At 41.4% G+C, this 18,577-nt stretch overlaps 1 protein-coding gene across 1 annotated transcript in view; it reads right to left on the bottom strand.

The window, feature by feature from the left end:
- Positions 1 to 2,934: 2,934 nt before the first annotated feature.
- Positions 2,935 to 18,577, bottom strand: part of CCDC170 (coiled-coil domain containing 170) — a 63,502-nt gene continuing 47,859 nt past the window's right edge. Inside the window, exons 9-10 of the mRNA XM_030316600.1 lie at positions 5,983 to 6,219; positions 2,935 to 4,253 (exon numbers count right to left, since the gene is read on the bottom strand). Of these exons, the coding sequence (XP_030172460.1) occupies positions 4,092 to 4,253; positions 5,983 to 6,219 (399 nt within the window). The 3' untranslated portion in view covers positions 2,935 to 4,091. The remainder of the gene's footprint in view (positions 4,254 to 5,982; positions 6,220 to 18,577) is intronic.

The following is an 18,577-nucleotide window of genomic DNA, read 5'->3' as shown; positions in this document are numbered from 1 at the left end:
AAGGCTAGCAGGGAGAAAATATGAGAACCAAGGAAAGCCAAAGAGCACTTACGTGGGGTAAGAGATAGAGGTCTGCAATGATAAGAGTTTATGGAGATTGTAAGATTTTAGAGGTGGAGAAGTTGCAGGTGATTAGAAGATCCTAAATTTGACCAAGGGTCATAGATGTGTGCCGTGTGCCTGTCCAGCTTTCCTTCTGTCATTACATGTGGTTTTGGTTGAACAGATCACCTTGGAACCTCACCCCACCCCACCTCACTGCAGGCCAGTTGGATGCATGGGATGCAGGCCAGTGAGTTCATCCCTTGGCCACAATGCTTGGTTCGGAAGGAGTGCGTGGCCAAGAAGACATGATCAGACTCTTCTTCCCTGATACTCCTTCCATGAGTTTTGGAGGCAGAGAGTGTCTCCTTTTCTCAGCTCATGAGTTGAAAAGACCATGTAGCTGCTGGTTATCATCTTTGCTGACAGCATGGAGAAACCCATCACCAGAAGGAGAAAGGGAGACCAACATGCAAAGACAAGCAAATCAAGGAGAAAAGGAAGATGGGTAGAAGCAAAAAGAATCCAAATAACAATTTTAAATCCCTGCGTCTAGCCGTGCTGAAGCTAGTCTACTCCTGAATCTTTCAAATGAGTACCCCCCCCCAAATTCTCTTTGACTTACAGGAGTTTCAATTGGATTGCTATAAACTGCAATCTAAGGTTTAAATAGCTGAAACAAAAGAAGGTAAAAGTATGAAGGTCAAGAAGGCCAAGAAACTAAAGATAAAACGTTGTATGAATTTTCCTTATGGGCACTAAAGTCACCCGAGAAGAAGGCAGCACTTAATGTGGCTGGAGAAGACACCTATGAACCATCTTTTTTTTTAATGTTTATTTATTTTTGAGAGAGAGAGAGAGAGAGAGAGAGAAGACAGGTTAAGGGCAGAAACAGAGGGAGACTGAGGATCCAAAACAGATCACAGAGCTCAATGTGGGGCTTGAACCTACGAACCGTGAGATCATGACCTGAGTCGAAGTTGGATGCTCAAGTGACTGAGCCACCCAGGAGCCCCACTATGAACCATCTTTAGTAGGAAGACATACAGGATGTTAACAGGTAACTGCAATGAGGACCAAGAGAAAAGTTATATTCAGTTAGCAAGGAGCCTCAAATGAGCAATGATTTTTATACGAAGACACGGGCATAACAGTGTGGAGGCAGCATAGAGGAGAGGGAAGCATACAGACCCCACTTACTGAGGAGAAGCTAAGTGGGGTTGTACAATAATGTGGATAAAATCACTATTGCATAGAGTGGGCAAGAGCCTTCCCGATCAAAGGTTATGTAGCCATGAAATGGTTCCCAGTGAAAATTAAACTCCACATCCAAGTCCTAAGTGTTATTACAATATAAATAATATAGACATTCTTTAACCACTTTCCAGCCCACCACCCCTTGACCTTGAATCACCCTCTGTTCATCTGTAAGACAGACAGACTATAAGGTAGAACTGATTGGGTTTAATTGTTTTTTTTTTCCTAATGGAGATATTTTATGCATGCATTTAAATGTCCCAGACAATGACCAGAATAATCATCTCAAAGGCAATTATCACTCAAGTGTATTTGGTAGAAGAGTTAGTGTTAAATATTTTAAAACCCTATTTAGAAAATCTCATCAACATAACACGTTTTATTGGCCAACATAAAATATACATGGATATTATAGAAGAACAAAATCTAACACAAAAATGTGAGGTTGGTCTGCCAGCTCTAGAATGAATGCCATGGAGGGAAAGCCAACAACCAACTGGCATTTCAACAAGGAGGAAAATGGCTTTATTAAGGGATTTCAGTTTGTCTAAATGACAAATAGTTAATGTGCATATGGACCATCTACATAGATAGAACTTATTTTTCTTATGTCACGAAATGGAGAAATATTTTTATGAGTTTATGCTTTTATTTTATTTTTTTTTTCAACGTTTTTATTTATTTTTGGGACAGACAGAGACAGAGCATGAACGGGGGAGGGGCAAAGAGAGAGGGAGACACAGAATCGGAAACAGGCTCCAGGCTCCGAGCCATCAGCCCAGAGCCCGACGTGGGGCTCGAACTCACAGACCGTGAGATCGTGACCTGGCTGAAGTCGGACACTTAACCGACTGCACCACCCAGGCGCCCCGAGTTTATGCTTTTAAAGTGACGTCGAATAGTGTTGAAAATAACTTCACAGAGAAGATAAATGAAGTTCGTTAAAGACTGTATTTGGAAAATGAGAACAGAGATATAAAACAGGGGTATAAAAACAACCTCTCCATCTCTGAACACCCCCCCCCCTTTCTATGGCATGGCTGAAGCAAAGCCACTCAGCAATTCAGTCCTCCAGAGACCCAGACAGTAAGGTTGCCTCCTTCAGTCTGAGTGCGTATGGGTCCAGAACAGCAGCCACTGTCTCTACAGAGCATGTGAGGGGATCTTCAGAGATGACTTCTGCGGGGAAAATACAATTCTGCCTCTCCAGCCTGTTGCAGACCTAGCTCGTGTCCTCAGTCAGGGCTGCGAAGGTGTGTTTATTCAGTTGCAAAAGGTACTTTATACTATCCTTGCACACAAGGGAGAAAGCCAGGCGACCATGACCCATCTCCCAGAGGACATCCTTGCTTCCTCTTCCTCTGTGTGATCTGTCATCAGTAAGTGTCCAACTCATTTCCTTTCCTCTAGAATTTGCTTTTTCTCTCTTTTTCTAAAATTTATTTATTTTGAGAGTAAGAGAGCATGCATACGCATGAGCCAGGGAGAGGGAGAGAGAGGGAGGGAGAGCAAGAATCCCAAGCAGGCTCCTTGCTGTCAGCGCAGAGCCTGACTTGGGGCTCGATCTCAGGAACTGTGAGATCATGGCCTGAGCCAAACTCAAGAGTCAGAGGCTTAACCAACTAAGCTACCCATGTGCCCCGCAGAATATGCTTTTTCTCTTAATGTTCGGATGTAATCTGTTTTTCCCCTCTCCTTTAATTAGACACCAACACTTTTTTCAGAAACTGTTTAGAAAATTACATATGGCAAAAATAAGGTAATCGACCAAAAAAGTAAAAGTTTCTCTCAATAAAGTTAAGAATATGGCTTCCTGAAAAATATCTGTGAAATACAAATTTAAAAAGAAGGCAGAAAATGACAGAAAGTCATAATAAAATCCCAATCTGAAAAAAGTACCCCTGCTGTCAGTGCATCTGATAAACTGGTGAATAAAACTGTACAGGATTTCATGTGACAGGTTTCACATTAAAGGTTTGACTTTTCAAGGACTGAGATCAACCCTGCTCCAACATGAAAAATTGCCACCAAATGTGATCTGGCAGCCACATTTAAAACAGGTAAATTTCTTACAGGACCTCAGACCCTGTGTATGTTTTACCAAATAATTTGGTATATTGCCTTTTAAAGAAATCATATGGGTAACATTCATAAATCTGTTACTTTGGGGGCTTCAATTCTTGATTCTATGAATGTCTGCCTTTCTTTATGGGGGCAATTTTCACCAGGATCACAGGAATTCAGGAGAAACAGGAGGAGTGTGATGTAACAGAGAAGGTACAGCCTTTGACCCAGAGCCAGCATGGTAAGACTTCTGGTTCAATTGCTAACCAATTGCAATCTTGGGTAGGTAACACCCTCTCTGAGCCCCAGAGAGGTTGTAAAATCAAACACTAAACCTTCTCCACATGGCTATTATGAGAATTAAATTGGGTAGGAAAGCCCCCAAGTCATAAAAGGAATCCCATAAATGTAAATTCCCTACCACCATTGCCCATTCTAGGTTTACAATCTACTGGAACTCTTCTGGGTCCCAAAGTGCTAGCAAATAAAAAAAATAGGTGTTTTTAGCGTCAGACATTTCCCTACAGCTGGCACCTCTGAGATCCTTTTTTTGCAAATGACGGATCCTCGCTCTATCATCAAAGTATATGGTATTCGCATACTGATCAAATTTCAAAGGTTTCGGGAATCAGTGAAATCGAGAATTGTGTGCCATCACTTAGCTCTACCTCCTTCAAGAGACATGGTATTCAATTAAGGAGTTTTAAGTGGCTTTGTGGGTGCCTGTCTCACCCAAGCGTCACATCTTTGAGGCAGGCACAGGTGACAAAGTGATGCTGATGTAAATGGATCAGTCTTTCAAGACATTTGATGATTTCATAGTCGGGAAGTGCAAGACTGGTCATGTTCAAGCCCAGCATCTGGGAAACCACTTCCCTGAAGTCCACCAGCTGCAATATCAAACACACACATTAAGGGTGAGAACAAAACATGCTGACTACTGTTGGTCTGAATGCAACCAACCAACCAAACAAAACCCTGTGGAAAACCCAGAGGTACATGAGGTAGGCAAATTACTTACTGTCTTTTACCTTAGTCCTCTCGTTTATAAAATAAGAAGGCGAATCTACTAACTTCCCCCCACGGTCCTTCCGGGCACCAACTGTCAGTGATCTCACAGCCACTTAGTGTGGCATTTCATGCCAGGGAGTGTGGCATTGGCTACCAACTCAAGAATCTCAGTGAAAAGCAACCATGAATGAGACCCATGTTCTCACTTCCTGACGGAAATAACCACATGCCTACTTCCCAGAGCTGTTCTGAAATTCGGATCAAATGAAACAATGAATGTGTACGTGTTCTGTATACTAGGAAGTGCTTTACAAATGCTGTGGCTGTGCACACCGTTGATAAGTACGTGGAATTTTAAGTGGGCATGGAACCACTTAAATAAACTAAAGGAAGAACAAAGGGCAAGAAAGTATGAGCTGATGAAAAGAGAAGAAGCTCTAAATAATGACCAGATGACATCACATAAACAGCCTCCTCACAAACCATAACATAGGACCCTCCGGGACTACTCTCTGTCGATCGCAAAAAGAAACATGGAGAGGTGACGAGCTTGGAGAAAATGGATGAAAAGATGCCTCATAGTCCTTCACATTCTCATCAACTGTGATTCTGCGCTAAAGCAGGAGCAGATACTAGCAAGTAGTACCCCTTGCTAGAGGTACCTTCCATTTTGGAAAAGATGCAATCCAACCTGAAGACAGATGTTACCTCCAGGAAAACTGCCTTCCAAACATTCTCACCATGTGTTCATTCACATCCCAACCTCCTTCCTACGCTGAGTCCAATTTGGAGAACATAATACCCTCTCCCCCCTAGTGTCCCTGGTGAGAAAAGTGGCCCTCAAACTTTTCTCCCCTTTCAAATATGGTCAAAGCTCTTAATTCCTGAGAGGGTTCCCTCTGAGAACACACAGTTTATAGTTTGGCCTTCCTCGGCTCGGCCTGACACATGAGCCAGAGCAGAGGCAGCCAAAGAGAAAAAATATCCTAGGATGAGAGTCCACTCTCTGCCCTTTTGAGCTTCAGAAAGAGAGCGAGATGAAACCCAAAAGCAATGGGGGTCAGGCTGCCCGGTACAGCTCTTTGTGCGTGACCTCCTGATGTGCTCACCAGATAAAACTCTCCTCCTTGCAACCAGCCAGCGAGTGAGGACTGTTTTATGGCTTCCATCTGGGCTAGATTGGCCATCGAGTCTGGGTGCCACTGTTTGAGAGTTGGGACTGTTTCCTGCCACTGATCTCTGCTGGAGATAAGCCTTCCCTCCTGAGGCTGAATTCTGGGATGATGCAAACTTCAGAGGCAATCGGTGCACATAATAAAAACCTCTCCACAACCAGAAACTGGCATTTCACAGGCTTTCCGCTGCTTTGATAAGAACGTCTTTTTTCTTTTCTACAATTCATGCCATGAAAATGTGAATTATTATTCTTAGCAGAGTAAATCATTATGGCTATTTTAGTGCCAAAAAGATGCTAGAGGGTAGACAGATACATTGAAATGATATAGAAAGCTTTGTAAATTGGTTTTGAAGAAGCATATGAATAATTTTCAAGCTTTTGAATTGTCCTATCTTTCCTAAACAAGATGTCACCACCAGATCTCTACCCACCTGCTTTTCTCTCTTTTCTGCTTCTTCCAGAGATTTTTTTAGTGTCTTCATTTCACTGGTTACCACTTCTATCATGTTCTTGGCTCTCTCTTTATCCTCCTTAGCCTCATGCTCTGTAGAATCCAGTTCTGACTTGACACACATTAGTTTTTTCTCAGCTTTCTCCTTCATCTTCTCAAGTTTGTCTCTGGATTTATTTAGGTCTTCAATGGCTTTGGTCTGTTCCAAAGTTTTAATCTAAGAAGTTAAGAGAATGCCAATAATTTCTTTTGTATTTATTTAGGAAAATTGTATCAACAAGATAAACCAGAAGTCAATGAAATTCACTTAATAACTTTTTTATGAATAAAGAATGGAATTCATCCCAGTTATATAGACTTTGCTAAGCATACATGCTGGGCAAACATGTCTTAAGGCAGTTATAGTTTATAAACATGTCAGAGTACCATTATTGGAGGATGTAGAGTGTGAGGCTCTTTGTCTTTATTAGCTTAATATGTAAAATTTTTCCAGATTTGCTTACAAAAGAGTATGAATAAAAAGGTTGAAATTCTGGCAAATACTACAACATGGATGAACCTTAAAGACATTACAATAAGTAAAATAAGCCAGACACAAAAGGACAATTATTGTATAACTCTCTTTATATGAGGTACCTAGGATAGGCTAATTCACACAGAAAGTAGAATAGAATTCCATCCCCAGTGGAGGAATGTGGAGTTATTTAATGGGCACTGAGTTTCAGTTTAGGATGACAAAAAGTTCTGGAAATGGATCGTGGTGATGGTCGCACAACACTGTGAATGTACTTAATGCTACTGAGTTGTATGCTTAAAAATGGTTAAAATGAGGGTGCCTGGGTGGCTCAGTCGGTTGAGCGTCCGGCTTCGGCTCAGGTCATGATCTCACGGTTTGTGAGTTCGAGTCCCGCATCGGGCTCTGTGCTGACAACTCAGAGCCTGGAGCCTGTTTCAGATTCTGTGTCTCTCCCTCTCTCTGCTCCTCCCCTGCTTGTGCGCTCTCTCTCTCTCTCTCTCAAAAATAAACATTTAAAAAAAAATTTTTTTAATGGTTAAAATGGTAGCTTTTATGTTATGTATATTTCACCACAATTTAAAAAAAAAAGAACTGGAGGCAGTTTTCATATTTGACACAAAATTTTTAAAACTGACCATTAAAAATAAATATGAATGAGCCAGCACTTAACCCGCACTGGGATGACCATAACCAAAACGAGACACAATAACAAGTGTTGGCAAGGATGTGGAGAAGTCGGAGCCCTTACATACTGATGATGGGAAGCAGCTGGTGTAGCTGCTATGAAAACCAGTTAACCAGTTTTCAAAATGTTAAACACAGAGTTAACACAGGACCCAGCAATTCCACATCCAGGTTTATATATTCAAGAGATTTGAAAACTTGTGTCATACAGAACCTGTATACAAAAAAAACTGTATACAGCAGCACTATTCATGATCACCAAAAAGTCAAAACAACCCAAATACCCATCAACTGATGAGCAGATACATAAAATGTGGTCTCCCCATGCACTGGAATGTCATTTGGCAACAAGAAGAAATGAAAATCCTGACACCTTGGACGAACCCCAAAAACATTATGCTAAGGGGGAAAAGTCAGTCACAAAAGACCGCTGACTGTATTAGTCCATTTATATGAAAGATCTGGGAAAGGCCAGGGACTGGTGGGAGGGGAGATTGGGGAGTAACCGCTAATGGGTTTTAAGGATGATGCAAATGTTCTGAAATTAGATAATGGAAATTTGGTTCCATCCACTATAACACACACAACTTCTTAAGAATTTAGCTCCTTTTCCAGCAGAGAGGAGGCTGATGGCAGACATGCTTGGACAAACTCAAAGCTCCGAACTGGTTCCATGCAAGAGACAGGTAATCCTTGGGAAACTGACAGCTGCTGTGGGACTTGCAATCAAGAAGGCATAAAAACTACCACTGCAGCTTGGGAAATCCGTAGGCCATAAGATGTCAATAGTTGGTGGAGAAAGGAACTCTGAGTCCATTTTTGAGCCAATGACATGGCACTAGAAGACCTACCACTTGAGTCAACTTAATGGCACCCACTAAGTGCAGGTCTACAGAGGTGGACCTGGCAGATCATTCATGGATTTCAAGTTTTCAAAACCCACATCTGAATATGCCTAGCATATTAGATACAGTATAATAGAGTATCGCCTCGACGGTGCTTCTCGAGTGTGATGATGTACAGTGGTCACATAGAAGAATACTCTTGGTCTTGGGGTGCCTGGGTGGCTCAGTAGGTTCAGCATCTGACTCTTGATTTTAGCTCAGGTCATGATCTCACAGTTCGTGAGATCAAGCCCCAAGTCGGTCTCTGTGCTGATAGCATGAAGCCTGCTTGGGATATTCTCTCTCTCTCTCTCTCTCTCTCTCTCTCTCTCTCTCTCTCTCTGCTCCTCTCCTGCTTGCTCGCTCACAGACATGTGTGCTCTCTCTCTCAAAATAAATAAACATTTAAAAATAAATAAATAAAAGCTTTAAAATAATTTGTGACATGGCCCAGGAACTATATAAAATATCCATAATTCAGCAATTTGATCATCAACTTAAGAATTTAAAAAGAAGGAGGAGGAGGAGGAGGAGAAGAAAAAGAAGAAGAGGAGGAGGAGGAGGAGGAGTATTCTTGGTCTTAAGAGATACCAGGCAAGTATTTAGGGGTAAAGTGTCATGATGCATGTAACTTACTCTCAGATGGTTCAGCAAAAATGAAAACCTCCCACCCTCATTAGGCAAAACACAGCAATCAGTAAAATTTAACAATTATTACATAAATCATTATGTGAAGAATAAAATACTGTCCATTATACTACTCTTGCAACTGTTCTATAGATTTGAAATTCTTCTTCTGACAAGAAGTCAGAAAAGGGAAACTTCCTCAGCCATAGCAATTTCTTACTCGATACATCTCCAAAGGCAAGGGAATTAAAAGCAAAAATGAACCACTGGGACCTCATGAAAATAAAAAGCTTCTGCACAGCAAAGGAAACAATCAACAAAACTAAAAGGCAACCAATGGAATGGGAAAAGATATTTGCAAATGACATAGCAGACCAAGGGCTTGTATCCAAAATCTATAAAGACCTCACCAAACTCCACACCCGAAAAACAAATAATCCAGTGAAGAAATGGGCAGAAAACATGAATAGACACTTCTGTAAAGAAGACATCCAGATGGCCAACAGGCACATGAAAAGATGTTCAACGTCACTCCTCATCAGGGAAATACAAATCAAAACCACAATGAGATACCACTTCAAGCCAGTCAGAGTGGCTAAAATGAACAAATCAGGAGACTATAGATGCTGGAGAGGATGTGGAGAAACGGGAACCCTCTTGCACTGTTGGTGGGAATGCAAACTGGTGCAGCCACTCTGGAAAACAGTGTGGAGGTTCCTCAAAAAATTAAAAAGAGATCTACCCTATGACCCAGCAATAGCACTGCTAGGAATTTACCCAAGGGATACAGGAGTGCTGATGCATAGGGACACTTGTACCCCAATGTTTATAGCAGCACTCTCAACAATAGCCAAATTATGGAAAGAGCCTATATGTCCATCAACTGATGAATGGATAAAGAAGATGTGGTTTATATACACAATGAAATACTACTTGGCAATGAGAAAGAATGAAATATGGCCTTTTGTAGCAACGTGGATGGAACTGGAGAGGGTTATGTTAAGTGAAATAAGTCATACAGAGAAAGACAGATACCATCTGTTTTGACTCTTATGTGGATCCTGAGAAACTTAACAGAAGACCACGGGGGAGGGGAAGGAAAAAAAAAAAGTTAGAGAGGGAGGGAGCCAAACCATAAGAGACTCTTAAAAACTGAGAATAAACTGAGGGTTGATGTGGGGCAGGAGGGAGGGGAAAGTGGGTGATGGGTACTGAGGAGGGCACCTGTTGGGATGAGCACTGGGTGTTGTATGGAAACCAATTTGACAATAAATTTCTTATTAAAAAAAAAGAAAAAAAAGAAAAAAAAGAAAAGGGAACTTTCCCATGCATGATCAATACAACACACATCCTACTCGTAAACGTTTTAATATATATATATTTATAAATTATATAAGCAGCTGCTCTAAATAATATATTCCATGGATTATCAAACATTTTACAAATTGGATACATTACATGAATGAAATCTATCAATTTTAAAACAAAGCTATCTCCCTTTAAGACAGAGATTCCCCTCATATGCAAACTATCTCCCTGCTGCAGAGAAAATGGACAGCAAAGTGGGAAGTTGCTGGGATTGGGATATTGAATTCAAAACCTTGTATTAACAGATACATGCAGCCTTTCTGCTCAGACTGGAAAAACATTTACAGTGGGCTATCTACCAAAAGTGACAGAACACAGCTTGGAGAGCTGGAAGTACATAAATCAGGTCCTAATGAGAAGAATTCATAGCCAAGAATTTCTGAAAAATATGAGACATTATCACAATCCTAAGGGCTGCCTCAGTTCTTGTCATTGGGGAGCAAAGGCGAGTCAAGGAGCTCTGAGCCAAGCCACCAGAAACAGAACTGAAAGCCAGTGGACAACAGAGACCTCAGACTCCTAAATCAAACCCAACAAACAATCGAGATTCCTGGGAGTGGGGGCGTGGCTAAGCTGGTCTCTTAGTTCCCCCTAAAGGAGCCTCCCAGATCCGGCCCAGAGTTCAGCAAGAGCCTGTGCTGCTAATGGTCTTCCGGTGGGGCAGAACTGATCATAAACAAGACTGACATGCCACCCAGAGCCCAGCAAGGATGGAGAAGGTTCTGAGTGTCTTCTTGAGAGAAAAAATTTCAAAATCTGGTGAACAATTCTCTGTCATGTCAGAAGGTCTGAAGGCCCTCAAAGAGATGGTGATTAAATTTAAAATCTGATGTGTTGAATTCCCTCCCCACCCCACTCCCCAACCCCCGGCCTCGAGGATCTAAATTCTCTAGCTGGAGGGTTTTCAAGAAACTGCATAGAAAATGCAAACCTGCAGGAAGGAGCTAGGCACCTCACACAGACTGCTTGAAGACAGTGGGGTAGCACAGCAGGAGAGTATCCCCACGGCCCAAAAACATGTTATGTCTCTACTAAAGAGAACCAACCACAGGTATCTTACTAGAAGGAAACTGAAGCTGAAATTAAAGGAAGGGGTTCATTTGACGTTGCAATCTGAGCACACTTCCACTTTTCTACAACCCATTCTTTAACCCATTCTACAACCCAAGAAGTTCTTCTTTGTAGGTTCTCCTTGGTACACACATTCAAAGTGAGGAGAGCTCAAAGCAATTCCAAGCCAGTGGACCTACCTCCATTGAATCCAAGATGGTAGGTTACAAAACTATACATACAAAGAAAGGCTGCCCTGACTGGGTTGGATATAGTTCTGGAGTGGAGAAGGAGCATGAGGAGAAGCTATCTTGTGTGGGAGATTATCAAGAGAGGTAGCAAGAGGGAGAGGCCTTTGCTGCTGGCTAAGGAGTGTTATTCCCTTTTGGTGTTTTCTTAAGACACTACAATGAAGATAACAATGGCTTTTCACTGAGTTTTTGTCCCTTTTGTTGTCTGACTACTGATTTAAGGGCACAGCTCCCTACCAAAATTGGGCCACATGGTACATATGGAAAGCTGATACCTTTCCACCAAATATCTATTCTTTCTTTTGTCCTTCCTGCCCAGAATAGACCCATTTCTCAGGCTGACTTCATCTAGGTGAGGTCCAGGGACTAACTTCTGGCCAATGGAGAAATGCAAAGCATTTTATTGTTCCTGGAAAGTGGCCTTCAGGGTGTCCTCCTCCTTTTCCTCCTCACAGGTGGCTGGAATGAGGCCAGAGCCCCAGCAGCCAGCTTGTGTCAAGAAGTGGCATTGAGGATAAAAGCTGTTGCTAGGACAGTGGAGCAGAAAGAACAAGCCAGGGTTGCTGATGACCCCAGAGCCATCCCACTAAGCATGGCATGTCTTCCTTTCCATGAGAAAGGAATAAACATCTCTCCTACCTAAGCCACGGTTATGAGGGGATCTTTCAATATATTTAGCTGAAACTGATCATAACCAACACAGGCTAAGAAGCAAATGGTGCTTTATGAGTTACACAAAGCGTTTTCTGGATCCTCTGGAGTGCTGCCACATGATGTCAGTGCCTGTGTTTGCATTTGTGCAAAAAACCTACGTTTGTACCAATTAGTAGTACTACTTTAATTATTCTAGGTTAATGAGAGAAGAGCAAAGGTGGAGTTAATGCATAAATAATGTGTTCATGCCAAATGAAGTCTAAACTATGTCATGGTGCGTGTGCAAACAAAATATCTGAAGCACTGAATTAAATCACAGGGTAGCATAAACGTTCTGTCCTTAGAAAACATAAACTCAAAAGAAACTGTACTGTAAGCAACTGACACTACACATTCTTATTCACAATGATTGTAGGGGAATAACATAACCTGGCATATTGAATTTATGTCATTAATGTGTTTATTTTTATACTTCACTGTTTTTCTAAATCTGTTCGAAATTTACAGTGGTAAAAATGTACCAAGATTAAGAAATTTCTATACAGCGTTAAGTTTGTATATATGAAAGCGATATTGTAATAAAGTTATTTTGACTCAACACAGGGAGGGGAATCTATAAAATAATATTTTTCTTTCAAAAAGAGATTTCTATAGTAATCAGGTTTGCCTGCCGACTTCAAATTTAAAAGCTCATCTGGAGAGGTCCGTTTTTTCCTGGTCAAGAATTCAGGGGGAAATTTACTGCATGAGTCTTTAAAAGGGAGATTGGGATAACCTAGGAGTCAAGGTCTTTGAGCGCAGTTTTGCAACAGACAGAGAAATGCACAGAAAAACTCCACACAAATGTTGCCAACAGCCTTGTTCATAATAGCTAAAAAGTGGAAACAATCAAAATGTCCTTCAAATGCTGAATGCATAAATGAAGTGTGGTATATCCAAACGACGGAAAAGTATTCGGCATAAAAAGGTACTGTGATGGTTAACATTATGTGTCAACTGCGCTGGGCCACAAAGCCCAGATATTTGGTGAAGCATGGATATTTCTGTGAGGGTGTCTCAGGGTGAGATTAACATTTAAGTCAGTGGACTTTCAGTAAAGTAGATCTCCCTTCCATAGTGTGAATGGGCTTCATCCAATCATTCAAAGGCCTGAATAGAACAAAAGTGACTCTCCCCGAGCAAGAGGGAATTCTACCAGAAGACAGCCTTTGGACTTGAACTGCAATATCAGCTCTTCCTGCCGCCCTATCCCCAGATTTTAAACTTACCAAATCCATAATCGTGTAAGCCAATTCCTTAAAATCAGTCAATCTCCCTGTAGCCCTCACTCTCCTTCTCCCTCGCCCTTCTTCTATGATATAATAAAATTAAGCATCTCACACCTGTCAAAATGGCTAACATTAACAACTCAGGCAACAACAGAACTTGGCAAGGATGCGGAGAAAGAGAAACTCTTTTGCACTGCTGGTGGGAATGCAAACTTGTGCAGCCACTCTGGAGAACAGTATGGACATTCCTCAAAAAATTAAAAAACAGAGCTACCCTACAACCCAGCAATTGCACTACTAGGTATTTACCCAAGGGATACAGGTGTGCTGTTTCGAAGGGACACATGCACCCCCGTGTTTATAGCAGTGCTATCAACAATAGCCAAAGTATGGAAAGAGCCCAAATGTCCATCGAAGGATGAATGGATAAAGAACATGTGGCATATACATACAATGGAGTATTACTCAGAAATCAAAAAGAATGAAATCTTGCCATTTGCAACTATGTGGATGGAACTGGAGGGTATTATGCTAAGTGAAATTAGTCAGTCAGAGAAAGACAAAAATCATATGACTTCACTCATACGAGGACTTTAAGAGACAAAACAGATGAACATAAGGGAAGGGAAACAAAAATAATATAAAAACAGGGAGAGGGAGAAAACAGAAGAGACTCATAAATATGGAGAACAAACAGAGGATTACTAGTGGGGGTATGGGTGAGGGGATGGGCTAAATGGGTAAGGGGCATTAAGGAAGATACTTGTTGGGATGAGCACTGGGTGTTATTATACATAGGGGATGAAGCATTGCATTCGACTCCTGAAATCATTATTGCACTATATGCTAACTTAGATGTAAATTTAAAAATCTTTAAAAATAAGATAAAATAAAGAAGTTGAAAGAAAGAAAGAAAGAAAGAAAGAAAGAAAGAAAGAAAGAAAGAAAGAGAAAGTCAGTCCATGGTTTTACACCATGTTCTCCAACCAAACTTTTACCTAATAAAGCTGACATTTGGATTAAAAAAAAAAAAAAAGTGAGGGGCGCCTGGGTGGCGCAGTCGGTTAAGCGTCCGACTTCAGCCAGGTCACGATCTCGCGGTCCGGGAGTTCGAGCCCCGCGTCAGGCTCTGGGCTGATGGCTCAGAGCCTGGAGCCTGTTTCCGATTCTGTGTCTCCCTCTCTCTCTGCCCCTCCCCCGTTCATGCTCTGTCTCTCTCTGTCCCAAAAATAAATAAACGTTGAAAAAAAAAAATTTTAAAAAAAAAAATAAAAATAAAAAAAAAAGTGAATTTCACAGCATGTGAATTATATCTTGACTTTTTAAGACATAGAAATGAAATTCAAATGATTGTTTTTAATGTTTATTTTATTTTTTGAGAGAGACAGAGACAGAGCACAAGCAGGGGAGGAGCAGAGAGAAAGAGAATCCGAAGCAGTCTCCAGGATCTGAGATGTCAGCACAGAGCCCGATGCAGGGCTCAAACCCCCTAATGGTGAGATCATGACCTGAGCCGAAGTTGGATGCTTAACCAATTGAGCCACCCAGACACGCCCAAATTATTATTTTTTATACTGATCCTGCATAAATGGTGAAATTAATTCTTAATTTACTAAGTGTACTGGGCTGAACAGTGCCCCTCCCCACCAAAAATATATATGTCCACCCAGAACCTCAGAATGTGCCTTATTTAGAATAAGGGCCTTTGCAGGTATAATTAAGGTAAGGATATCATGATGATATCATCCTGGATTAGGGTGGGCCCTAAAGCCAATGGTGGGTGTCCTTACAAGAGACAGAAAAGGAAGGACACAAGAGTGGAAGGTCACGTAAGGATGGCAGCAGAGAGGGATTCTGCAGGTGCAAAAGCCAAGGGCTGTCAGCAGCAACCAGGAGCCAAAAGAAAGGCATGGAGAGGAGTCGCCCTCAGGTTCCCCAGAGGGAATCAACCTTGTCAACATCTTGGTTTCAGGCTCCTGGCCTCCAAAATTATGAGAAACCATTTCTATTGTATTAAGCTACCCAGTTTGTGGTCATTGGTTATGGCAGCCACAGAAAATGAATATAGAAAGGCCATCTTTGCTAATGTTCAGTAATGTTACCTTATGAATAATAAATACAGGGACAAGCACAGGCAATGTACAAAGATGAATAATTGATATCATTAGTCTGTCTTGGGCACTAATATTATATGTCTCAAACCAAAAAAAAAGTCATTTGTAACTAAAATCTCTGATAAATTCATGAAGTTGGCATTCACTGTGTTAGTTAGATCTCTGTTCTCCACTGGAAGGCAGACTTAGCTTAGCATCCTATTTAAATGTTTAGGGGCCTGAGTAATTGTTGAGCCAGTCAACAATTCTCAATAGGAATAAGATTCCCTATAATCTTAGCTATAAAAAGGTGTGGATCTCTTTATGCAAAATAAAACAAATGAACACACAAGCCAACTTTATTTCCTTTCCCAACTCTTCCCTTTTTCATCCAAGAATTCCGGAAGAGCAGGCCACTAACTTTGTGTCTTCTCCTTCATCCCTCAGCATACTGGAATTTGGCTTATTCTCCAAGCCCTCACCCACTACCACTACAATCTACACTACACGTGCCTGAGCCATAGATGTCCCAATGCCAAGTGCAGTGAATAGTCCTTTGGGTCTCTACCTTACTGCTACTCTTGATGCTATTGGTCATAGTCTCATTCTGGAGACCCCCTGCTCTCTCAAATCCCTCGGGTTCCTTTTAGTGTCTTCCCTGGTGACTTCACTCTCCTGTTTGAAATTCACCAGTGGCTCCCCAGGACACAGAGGACAGGTCTAAGCATCTTAGGAAATTACACAAGGCCCTGGATGATCAGGCCCCTGTCCACTGCCCAGCTTTTTCTTCCACCACTCCTTGACTCTGGAAATCATCATGGTGTCAGCAGCAGCCAATTAGAGCTTCTATTCACCTGCTTACTGCATCTAATTACCACTAGTGGGGGCGCCTGGGTGGCGCAGTCGGTTGAGCGTCCGACTTCAGCCAGGTCACGATCTCGCAGTCCGTGAGTTCGAGCCCCGCGTCAGGCTCTGGGCTGATGGCTCGGAGCCTGGAGCTTGTTTCCGATTCTGTGTCTCCCTCTCTCTCTCTCTCTGCCCCTCCCCCGTTCATGCTCTGTCTCTCTCTGTCCCCAAAATAAATAAACGTTGAAAAAAAAAAAATTTAATTACCACTAGTGTTATCCCCTCCTCCAATCTCTTTGTCTATAGCTCATTTATTCCCATTCCACCTCCACAATCTTGGCCATATCCATGTATCACCTATGGTAATCATTTTTTTTTAACTCAACCACCTTTTTAACTTACCTGAATTTCTTTTTTTTAAGTTTATTTATTTATTTAAAGAGAGAGAAAGTGCAAGTGAGAGAAGGACAAAGAAAGAGGAAGAGAGAGAGAATCCAAGCAGGCTCCACACTGTCAGCATGGAGCCTGACACAGGGCTCAAACTCACCAACCATGAGACCATGACCTGAGCCTAAATCAGACACTTAACTGGCTGAGCCACCCAGGCGTCTCTGAATTCACTTCTATTAAAAGGAATATTATACGATTTCACTAGAATTTGCCACAACATGGTACAAAAACAGACACTCAGATCAATGGAACAGAATAGAGAACCCAGAAATGGACCCACAAACATATGGCCAACTAATCTTTAACAAAGCAGGAAAGAATATCCAACGGAATAAAGACAGTCTCTTCAGCAAGTGGTGCTGGGAAAACTGGACAGTGGCATGCAGAAGAATGAACCTGGACCACTTTCTTACACCAGACACAAAAAGATACACAAAATGGATGAAACACCTAAATGTAAGACAGGAAGCCATCAAAATCCTTGAGGAGAAAGCAGGCAAAAACCTCTTTGACCTTGACCACAGCAACTTCTTACTCAACACGTCTCCAGAGGCAAGGGAATTAAAAGCAAAAATGAACTACTGGGACCTCATCAAAATAAAAAGCTTCTGCACAGCGAAGGAAACAATCAGCAAAACTAAAAGGCAACCAACAGAATGGGAGAAGATATTTCCAAACAACATATCAGATAAAGGGTTAGTATCCAAAATCTACAAAGAACTTATCAAACTCAACACCCAAATAACAAATAATCCAGTGGAGAAATGGGCAAAAGACATGAATAGACACTTTCCAAAGAAGACATCCAGATGGCCAACTGACACATGAAAAAATGTTCCACATCACTCATCATCAGGGAAATACAAATCAACACCACAGTGAGATATAACCTCACACCTGTCAGAATGGCTAACATTAACAACTCAGGCAACAACAGATGTTGGCAAGGATGCAGAGAAAAAGGATCTCTTTTGCACTGCTGGTAGGAATGCAAAGTGGTGCAGCCACTCTGGAAAACAGGATGGAGGTTCCTCAAAAAACTAAAAATAGAACTACCCTATGACCCAGCAATTGCACTACTAGGTATTTATCCAAGGGATACAGGTGTGCTGTTTCAAAGGGACAGATGCACACCGATGTTTATAGCAGCACTATCAACAATAGCCAAAGTATGGAAAGAGCCCAAATGTCCATTGAAGGATGAATGGAAAAAGAAGAGGTGGTATATATATACAAAGGAGTATTACTCAGCAATCAAAAAGAATGAAATCTTGCCATTTGCAACTACGTGGATGGAACTAGAGGGTATTATGCTAAGCGAAATTAGTCAGAGAAAGACAAATACCATGTGACTTCACTCATATGAAGACTTTAAGATACCAAACAGATGAACGTAAGGGAAGGGAAACAAAAATAATATAAAAACAGGGAGGGGGACAAACCAGAAGAGACTCATAAATATGGAGAACAAACTGAGGGTTATGGGAGGGGTTGTGGGAAGGGGGAGGGGCTAAATGGGAAAGGGGCACTAAGGAATCTGCTCCTGAAATCGTTGTTGCACTAAATGCTAACTGATTTGGATGTAAATTTAAAAAAATAAAAAATAAAACAAGTTAAAATTAAAAAAAAAAAAAGAAGATGTGGTATATATAGACAATGGAGTGTTACTTGGCAATCAAAAAGAATGAAATCTTGCCATTTGCAACTACGTGGATGGAACTGGAGGGTATTATGCTAAGTGAAATTAGTCAGAGAAAGACAAAAATCATATGACTTCACTCATATGAGGATTTTAAGAGACAAAACAGATGAACGTTGGGAAGGAAAGCAAAAATAATATAAAAGCGGGGAGGGGGACAAAACACAAGAGAGACTCTTAAATA

The sequence above is a fragment of the Lynx canadensis genome, chromosome B2, assembly GCF_007474595.2.
Source record: "Lynx canadensis isolate LIC74 chromosome B2, mLynCan4.pri.v2, whole genome shotgun sequence".
NCBI classification, from domain to species: Eukaryota; Metazoa; Chordata; class Mammalia; order Carnivora; family Felidae; genus Lynx; species Lynx canadensis.
The sequence above is the reverse complement of the archived record's forward strand: the minus strand, read 5'-3'. Positions and strand labels throughout refer to the sequence as shown.